The sequence below is a fragment of the Rutidosis leptorrhynchoides genome, chromosome 4, assembly GCF_046630445.1.
Source record: "Rutidosis leptorrhynchoides isolate AG116_Rl617_1_P2 chromosome 4, CSIRO_AGI_Rlap_v1, whole genome shotgun sequence".
Classification (NCBI taxonomy): domain Eukaryota; kingdom Viridiplantae; phylum Streptophyta; class Magnoliopsida; order Asterales; family Asteraceae; genus Rutidosis; species Rutidosis leptorrhynchoides.
The window spans coordinates 43,070,962-43,081,726 of NC_092336.1; the positions used below are offsets into that span (position 1 = coordinate 43,070,962).

The 10,765-nt window shown below is 34.5% G+C and overlaps 2 protein-coding genes across 2 annotated transcripts; both read left to right on the forward strand.

Annotated features, from left to right (window-relative positions):
- Positions 1 to 5,577: 5,577 nt before the first annotated feature.
- Positions 5,578 to 6,318, forward strand: LOC139840589 (uncharacterized). Its single transcript, XM_071830848.1, has one exon. It carries the CDS (start codon positions 5,578 to 5,580, stop codon positions 6,316 to 6,318), a length of 741 nt encoding a protein of 246 aa, XP_071686949.1.
- A 23-nt stretch (positions 6,319 to 6,341) lies between these two features.
- Positions 6,342 to 6,869, forward strand: LOC139840590 (uncharacterized). The gene has a single exon (XM_071830849.1). The coding sequence runs from the start codon at positions 6,342 to 6,344 to the stop codon at positions 6,867 to 6,869; it is 528 nt and encodes a 175-aa protein (XP_071686950.1).
- Positions 6,870 to 10,765: the final 3,896 nt, after the last annotated feature.

Below are 10,765 nucleotides of genomic sequence, written 5' to 3' on the forward strand. Positions count from 1 at the left end.
ATTTTGTGATATATTGTGATGCCTCAAAGCAAGGTCTCGGCTGTGTATTAATGCAACGAACGAAGGTAATTGCTTATGCGTCCAGACAAATGAAGATTCACGAGCAAAATTATACGACTCACGATTTGGAATTGGGCGCTGTTGTTTTTGCATTAAAGACTTGGAGGCACTACTTATATGGGGTCAAAAGTATTATATATACCGACCACAAAAGTCTCCAACATATATTTAATCAGAAACAACTAAACATGAGACAGCGTAGGTGGATTGAACTGTTGAATGATTACGACTTTGAGATTCGCTACCACCCGGGGAAGGCAAATGTGGTAGCCGACGCCTAGAGCAGAAAGGATAGAGAACCTATACGAGTAAAAGCTATGAATATAATTATTCATACTAACCTTACTACTCAAATAAAGGAGGCACAACAGAGAGTTTTAAAAGAGGGAAATTTGAAAAATGAAATACCCAAAGGATCGAAGAAACATCTTAATATTTGGGAAGATGGAACCCGGTAAAGGGCTGAAAGAATTTGGGTACCAAAGTTTGGAGATGTGAGAGAAATGGTACTTAAGGAAGCACATAAAACCAGATACTCAATACATCCCAGAGCGAGAAAGATGTACAAAGATCTCAAGAAACACTTTTGGTGGCCGGGTATGAAAGCCGATACTGCTAGATATTTGGGAGAATGTTTGACGTGTTCTAAGGTCAAAGCTAAACATCAAAAACCATCATGTCTACTTTAACAACCTGAAATGTCGGAATGGAAATGGGAAAACATTACCATGGATTTCATTACTAAATTGCCAAGGACTGCAAGTGGTTATGATACTATTTGGGTAATAGTCGATCGTCTCACCAAGTCAGCACACTTTCTGCCAATGAGAGAAGATGATAAAATGGAAAAATTGGCACGTTTATACTTGAAGGAAGTTGTCTCCAGACATGGAATACCAGTCTCTATTATCTCTGATAGGGATGGCAGACTTGTTTCAAGATTCTGGCAGACATTACAGCAAGCATTGGGAACTTGTCTAGACATGAGTACTGCCTATCATCCACAAACTGATGGGCAAAGTGAAAGGACGATACAGACCCTTGAAGACATGCTACGAGCATGTGTTATTGATTTCGGAAACAGTTGGGATCGACATCTACCGTTAGCAGAATTTTCCTACAACAACAGTTATCACTCGAGTATTGAGATGGCACCGTTTGAAGCACTTTATGGTAGAAAGTGCAGGTCTCCGATTTGTTGGAGTGAAGTGGGGGATAGACAAATTACGAGTTCGGAGATAATCCAAGAAACTACCGAGAAAATCATTCAAATTCAGCAACGGTTGAAAACCGCCCAAAGTCGATAAAAGAGCTACGCGGACATTAAAAGAAAAGATATAGAATTTGAAATTGGAGAGATGGTCATGATTAAGGTTTCACCTTGGAAAGGTGTTGTTCAATTTAGTAAACGAGGGAAATTAAATCCAAGATACATTGGACCATTCAAGATTATTGATCGTGTCGGATCAGTAGCTTACCAGCTTGATCTACCTCAACAACTCGCCGAGGTACATAACACTTTTCATGTCTCGAATCTGAAGAAATATTTTGCTAAAGAAGATCTCACCATTCCGTTAGACGAAATCCAAATCAATGAAAAACTTCAATTCATTGAAGAACCCGTCAAAATAATGGATCGTGAGGTGAGACTTAAGCAAAATAAAATACCAATTGTTAAGGTTTGATGGAATGCTCGTAGAGGACCCGAGTTCACCTGGGAACGTGAAGATCAAATGAAGAAGAAATACCCGCACTTATTTCCATAAGATGCGTCAACACCTTCAACTGCTTAAAATTTCGGGACGAAATTTATTTAACGGGTAGGTACTGTAGTGACCCGAACTTTTCCATGATTATATATATTAAATGAAAACTATATTTGCATGATTAAATGTTTCCAACATGTTAAGCAATCAAACTTTTTAAGACTTGATTATTTGAAATGAGTTTCATATAGACAATTGACCACCCAAGTTGACCGGCGATTCACGAACGTTAAAAACTTGTAAAAACTACATGATGATATATATATATAGATATATATATATATATATATATATATATATATATATATATATATATATATATATATATATATATATATGATTAACATGAGATCATGATAAGTAAGTATCTCACTAAGTATATTAACATTGAGTGATATACTTAAAAATGAGATTATTGAATTAAGAAACTCGAAACGATATATATAACGATTATCGTTATAACAACGTCTTACTAAATACATATGAATCATATTAAGATATTGTTACACTATGTTTAACATGATAAAATGATATTTAAATATATCATTAAGGGTGTTAACAGCAAAATACATATGTAAAACAAGACTACTAGCTTAAGTGTTTCGAAACAATATATATATGTAACGATTATCGTTGTAAATTTATTTTAACATATATATATATATATATATATGATGTTAAGATATATTTATATACCATGTTATCATGTCAACATAACAATTTAACATCTCATTTAAGTATAATAATAATGAATTAACTACATTAAATGAGATCGTTAACTTAAAGGTTTCAAAACAACATTTACATGTAACGACTAACGATGATTTAACGACTCAGTTAAAATGTATATACATGAAGTATATTAAGATGTATTAGTACACTTTTGAAAGACTCCATGACACATATCAAAGTACTTCTACTTAACAAAAATGCCTACAATTGCATTCTCATTCATTTTCATCAACAATTCTACTCGTATGCACCCGTATTCGGACTCGTACAATACCCAGCTCCTAGATGTATATACTATTGGTATATACACATAATAATTCAGCTCTTAGCAGCCCTTGTGAGTCACCAAGAACACCTAGAAACATGAAGAACACATGTTCTATATCTATATGATATGCTAACTTAATGATTTAAAACCTGGAAACACGAAGAACACCTTAAAACCGGACATACGCCGTCGTAGTGAAACCGGGGGCTGTTTTGGGTTTGATAATTAAAAACTATGATAAACTTTGTTTTAAAAGTTGTTCTTCTGGGAAAATGATTTTTCTTATTAACATGAAACTATATCCAAAAATCATGGTTAAACTCAAAGTGGAAGTATGTTTTTCAAAATGGTCATCAAGACGTCGTTCTTTCGACTGAAATGACTACCTCTTACAATATTGACTTGTAACATGTATTTCTGACTATAAACTTATACTTTTTCTGTTTAGTTTCATAAATTTCAGTTCATTATGAAACCATAGCAACTTGAATCACTTAAAACGGATTTAAAACGAAGAAATTATGGGTAAAACAAAATTGAATATTTGTGCTTGTTGTAGCTACGTGAAATTTGTAACAAATCTATACAAATCATAACTTAACTAACTTATATTGTATTATACATGTATTCTAACATATATTATGTAATCTTGGGATACTATAGGCACGTATACAATGTTTTGACATATCATATCGACCCATCTATATATATATATATATATATATATATATATATATATATATATATATATATATATATATATATATATATATATATTCGGAACAACCATAGACACTCTATATGCAGTAATGCTTGAGTTAGCTATACAGGGTTGAGGTTGATTCCAAAATAATATATATACTTTGAGTTGTGATCTAGCCTGAGACTTGTATACACTGAGTCGTGGATTGATTCGAGATAATTTATATTGATTTATTTCTGTACATCTAACTGTGGACAACTAGTTGTAGATTACTAACGTTGGACTGCTAACTTAACAAACTTAATTCATTAAAACGTAATGAAAAATGTTGTGAATATATTTCGATCATACTTTGATATATATGTATATATTTGTTATAGGTTCGTGAATCGATCCGTGGCCAAGTCTTAATTTCTGACGAAGTAAAAATCTGTGAAAGTGAGTTATAGTCCCACTTTTAAAATCTATTATTTTTGGGATGAGAATACATGCAGTTTTATAAATGTTTTACAAAATAGACACAAGTGATCAAAATTACATTCTATATTGAATTATCGAACCGAATATGCCCCTTTTTAGCTTGGTAGCCTAAGAATTGGTGTTTATGATAATTACCACCAATTGACGCGAATCCTAAAGATAGATCTATTTGGCCCAACAAGCCTCATTCGAGTTACGGATGCTTTAGTACTTTGATTTATCATGTCCGATGTGAGTCCCGAAATGATGGGGATATTCTATATGCATCCTGTTAAGGTCGGTTACCAGGTGTTCATCATATGAATGATTTTTATGCAGATTGCATGTTATTGAGAAATGGAAATGAAAATCTTGTGGTCTATTATTACGATTTGATAAATATATAGGCTAAACCTATAACTCACCAACATTTTGTTGACGTTTAAAGCATGTTTATTCTCAGGTGATTATTAAGAGCTTCCGCTGTTGCATTCTAATTTATGGACAAGAGTTGGAGTCAGCATGCTTGTATTATATTGTTTAAAAACTGCATTCGAAGACATATATTGACGTGTAATATTATTGTAAACCATTATGTAATGGTCGTGTGAAAACGCTATATTTCAGATTATCATTTTTGATAATCGTCATAATATTTTAAAGGTTATGGTTTATTTTAAAATCGAATGCAGTCTTTGAAAAATGTCTCATATAGAGGTCAAAACCTCGCAACGAAATCAATTAATATGGAACGTTTATAATCAATATGAACGGGACATTTCACAACCGCACTAGTGACAAGTCACTCGTGTGGATATTGAAGAACGGCTGCTGCTGCTAACATGGGTTTCATACCCAAATCACGATTTAAGCAGTTTAACACAAATCAAGCATACCCGAATCATGTATATATCATAATTAAACTATAACCACTATCAATTTAAGCATCTAAATAACATATAGCTAGATTTGATCATTACTCATATTAGTTGTCATATATTATAAAACTCATAAAACATACCAAATACCAAAATCAATTTAATATTATAAATCATATATTAAATTCATCAAAGAACAATTACACATGCTTACCTGATATCGCCTTGTAGATTCATAGCATGGACACCCTTGTTTAATTAGTTTTTAAAGTATTAAAGGAACAAGAATAAAGGGCTAAGGATTTGCGCTTGGTTCTGTTTATTTTGTAAAAGGAAGAAACAACATATGCTTGTAGCCACAACATCCTTCTTAATCAATTAGAGAATCAAACTCATAAGAGCATGAGGTGTGGTACGCGTCTTCTCGGCGTCGCCACCCCCAAATTTTTTGACTGACCGTTTTTCCACACCCATCTGACGTCGGTGCAGCGTCGAGTGTACCGACGTCGTTGCCAAGACTTCAGTTTCTTGGATGTTTAAGTGGGCCCTGTTTCAAATTTATAGTCGTTAAGTGATATATTGCCTTTTTTTCTTTAAATAACATATATATTAAACCTCTATATATACACACACAAATCACAATCTATACACTCACACAAACCTCACTTCTCTCATTTTTTATACAATCCAAAAAATAGTTTATAAAATACAATGGCTTATTCATCTTCCGACAATGAGTATACGATGCTTGCACTCATGTTAGAGGCCGATCAAAGTGATGAGGGGGATAGTTCTAATGTTCATTTAACACGGCATTATATCAGACGTGATCACCATGAAGCACATGATCACCTCATAAGAGACTATTTTGCTGAACGTCCGAAGTATAGCGAAGTGGAGTTCAAACATCGATTTCGAATGAGGAGACGTGTATTCAACCGAATTATGGAAGGTATATTAAATTTTTCTGCAAATCGTTTAACTAAATATTTGGAATGGTTTCATGTTAGACCTGATTGCCGTGGCGAGTTAGGCATTAGTACACATTTAAAAATAACAGCGGCACTTCGTCAGTTGGCTTACGGTTATACACCCGATGCGTTAGACGAGTATTTACAAATGTCGGAACGTGTAGCTCGTGAAAGTTTAAAGAATTTTACGAAATGTATTGTTGTTTTATATTCAAATGATTATATGTGCGAGCCTACTCGTGAGGACATGGAACGTTTATACAAGGTTCATGAGGAAAAGCATGACTTTCCCGGCATGCTAGGTAGTATAGATTGTATGCATTGGGTTTGGGGAAAATGTCCGGTTGCATGGCAAGGCCAATTTAAGCGAGGAGATCATAGTCATCCAACTATTATGCTTGAAGCCGTTGCCTCGTATGATAATTGGATATGGCATGCTTATTTTGGGGTTGCTGGGTCAAACAATGACATAAATGTTTAAATACCAGTCCTTTGTTCGAATCGATGCTTAATGATAATTTCCCAGACATCCCTTATGTTATTAATGGTGTGGAGTACAAAAGGGGTTATTATTTAGCGGATGGGATTTACCCTCAATGGGCATCGTTTGTTAAAGCGTATTCGAGTGCAGCTGATCCCAAGAGTAAATACTTTTCACGCAAACAATCTAAGGCAAGAAAGGATGTTGAGAGGACTTTTGGTATTTTACAAGGACGTTGGCATATACTACAACAACCTGTAAGGGCTTATTCGTTGAAGGCTATTCAAAGAATTATGTATGCATGTATCATAATGCATAACATGATAGTTGAAGATAATGGGTTAAACATTTCTAAGAATAACTGGGTGTATGAACTGGTTCAGAACATGCAAACTACTTGGTACGATAGATGTGAAGAGTATAAAGCCACGACGAAGGAATTACACGATCGGGAGGTGCATGAACGTTTACGAGTCGATTTAGTCGAACATGTTTGGGCTATTCGAGCTCAGGAGGAGGAAGAGGAGGAGGAGGACGAGGGGGAAGAGTGACATTGTCGAACATCTTTGGGCTATTCGACTTACAAATAACATCTTTATTATGCATTGTATTTTTATTTTGTAGTTTAATTTTTAATTATGTAACTTTTTTTTATTATTAATGAAGTTTATTTTGTGTTAATATTATTTTTAAAATAATTTAATTAATTTTAAAAAATAATTAAATAATAATAACATAAAATATTTTCTCTTTTCAAGACACTGAACTGATACTGAACTGACATTCTTCCCGATTCTCTTGTTTTTTCACCAATGTCAGTTTACAATGTCAGTCCAGTCCTGAACTAACACTGACACACCCGATGCTCTAATATCATCAAAGTTGTGTATGGTATGCGTACATGTATGTGTGTGTGATATTTCTATGTTTACCAAAATGGATCAAGTAAAAAGCAAAGAAATAAAAGTAGTCACCATGTAAATCGTGGCTACCAAGTCACGTGTACACAACCGCCTCACACACCATCGCAATTATGAATGGCCATTTTATCCGTTATATAAAACACAATGTATTCATTAGGCAGTCCTAACGAAGTCTAAATCACAAAAACATATATTTTCTGTGACCATCATCACAAGCACATTAATTTAGTCACATAATAAATTATCAACTCATAATTTATTATTTCACTCCTCATATGAATTACTCATAATTTAAATATCATATTTAAATTATAATAATAAAAATAACATAATATACCCATTTCATCTAGACCCATAACTAGGGTGTTACAATGTCCAATCAAACCAAAAAATTTAACGTTTAAAAGATTTCAAGAAGCGGCAAGAAAAGACATTGAACGAGCTTTCGGGGTACTTCAAGGTCGTTGGGCAATACTAAAACACCCTGCAAGACCGTATAATTAATATGGTACGACGAATCATGTACACTTATGTTATACCACATAACACGATAACCGAAGACAAGTCACACAATATATGCGACCTTGAAGGAGACTATCTCGGAAACCGAGCAAACATCCTGCGATGTACGTGGACATAAAGAGTGATGATGCGTACGTAACAATACATCTTTTACCCTCTAAATTTATACAAGATTCAAATATTACAAATAAGCACACACAACTAACGAGCACTTAGAACCCGGTCATTATATTACTTTAATGTAAGTATTCGTTTCAAGTTCGTCCTAAGAGAGCGGTGTAAGTCGGATAATTGAAACTATTAATTGTCCTAGGGTTTGTTTGATTGGGGGGTTTTGATTGATTTTGATTAACAACTAAAACTTGCACAATTGAACAAACTTAAACTTAACAAGTAAACTAGTAGCAAGTAACAAGTAACGAAATATTAAGGCTTAAATCAAATTAACTAACAAGTGTTCACTTACCTAATCCTCTCTATGCTTGGCTTGCCCCATTTTGCCTATTTTGCTACCTCATTTGTTGTTGAACTATTAAACATTTAGCATCACTACTAAACCTCAAATCAAATAACACTCCGCGAATTCACATAAGCATTGTATCCTAAGATCGAGTTAAGCATGATTTGGTCATTGAGATTGAGCTTGGGTTAAAATCACTTAAACCCCCCAACTATCAAAATCACTTAAGATAATCGACACTACTATGTTGACTAAAAGCCAATTGGAAACCAACCTAGATCAAGAACACAATCACTTGCAATTCCTAAGCTAGTTGTCTAGATCACCTAAGGTGTTGAAACACACATTGATTCACTTCTCAAATCACTAAGAGAGCTACTCAACATATGTAATCAAAGTCAAGCCTAAAACAAACTCATAACAATGGATCTTTAGCTAACTCAACAACACATGATCATGTAATTCATTCAAACAACAATAATCAATTGATTTGGGGCAAACACTAGCATTAGAGATTCATAGATAAGCAAACACACATGATTTAGCCAAACATAGCAAAGATTACACTAGAAACAAGCATAAAAACATCAATAAACATCATCTTGAGTGATTACAAGTAATTAATTCAAAGTTAGATGAAGAAAAATTAAGATTACAACTAATTAGTGCAAAATGAGTAAAGTAAAGTGGAGATTACAACCCAAAATGACAAAGAGAAGAAGATCTAAGTTATAATCATAAGATAAATAAGAACAAAATCAATTAAACTAAAGCATTCATCATTACAAGTAGAGAAAATAAGAACAAATGCTAAAATGGAAAAGAAATTACAAAATGGAGAATGGATGATGTAGATCTAGCATCTAGCTTCACTAATCTTTGACTTGGAACCTGAAATTAGGCATTGATCTTGATGGATTTATGATTGGAACCCTTTTAGGGCTCCAAAATGGCCTAAGGAACCAACTCTCTAACTCAAAAACCCAAAATTTGCTTTTATAGGTCGGCTGAGTTTTTTGGTTGAATCAGCTCCAGGAGCGGTGCTTTTGGAACAGGAGCGACGCTTTTGGGAGGACAGGAGCGACGCTTTTGGGTAGGAACGGCGCTTTTGGCACATAGGAGCAACGCTTTTGTGCTCGAGCGACGCTTTTGGCCACTGATCTTTTTAACACACGTTTTAGCACATATGAGCGCTGCTTTTGACCTTAGGAGCGCCGCTTTTGACCCTGGAACTTCATTTTCACTCCATAACTTCACTTGGTTCATTACTTTGGTCAAAGAGTTAATTCCTTAGCATAAATATGAACGTTTAGACCACTTTTGTCCCAAAACAACTAAATACCACAAACCGCTCACTAATCATCACAAACCGTATCGAAATGCCACGAAAGTAGGAAGATATTGCGAAGATAAATATGTATATTTTGAGCAATATCAAATCCCCCACACTTAAACATTGTTTGTCCTCAAGCAATATAGGATCAAGCACTCTAAACTTCAACCATCAATACCCAAACTAGTAGTCTCAAGCTCAAATGCAATAAAGATCAAACCAAACTTGCATTTCAAATAAATATGACCAAAATGCAAAGTATTACCTCAAAGCACTTGCCATTCTTTAAATCATCACTTGAACTTGAGACTTGGGCAAACTCTTCAATCAACAATCAAAAACGATCTTCAATCTTCTCAAACTCAAACCTTCAAGCAATAACATCATCAACTTCAAAAAATCTCTTCAACTAGCATATCTTCAAGTCTTCAATCTTTAAATACAAACAAACTCACATTTCAAACCTAAGTCTACCCGAATCAATCATGTAACATCCCGTTTTTCCCCGTACAAGATATATAGGTGTATCGAGTATGTATATACATGTTGCATGTATGTATATAGTGTAAAGGAGTGATCGAACGATTCGTTTAAGTGTTTTAATGGGCATTTTAGATGAATGTATGTTGCATGGACAAGGGCATCAGACCACGGCCTTGGTCACGGCGCGACCAGGATCATCGCGGCGTGACAATCAACGAAAAACAAGATCAGTCAGCGTGTTAAATCGATCCCAGACTCAGTACATTCTCGCGGCGCGACACCTCTGGCATTCTGATTTCGAATCCTGATTTAAATAGGAGTGGTTCGAGGGTATTTTTGTCTTTTTGCATTTGGATCAGTTTGTGGCTCAAATACCAGCCACTCATCTCATCTCATTTATTTTCTTTTTCCTTTTCTTTTCATTTTCCTCTCAAAAACTTCAAACCCCAATTGATTCAAAGGGATTTTTGGGAAGGAAGAAGCGGGTTTTGATCGGAAGCATAAGAGACAATTTTGTTTTCCTCGTTCTTAGCTACAAGGTGATACTAGTGGTAAGCTTTAACTCGGAATTTCATTTTCATGTTCATCACTTAAATTTGGGGCTTTTGGCTTGTATGTTCATAGATGGAACCCATTTAGTTGTTAATTGAAGATTACCACCAAGATTTGGGTTTATTGTTGATGTTGGCAGGTTTTGGGTTTGGTGAACAAGAGTAAGCTTGTAAG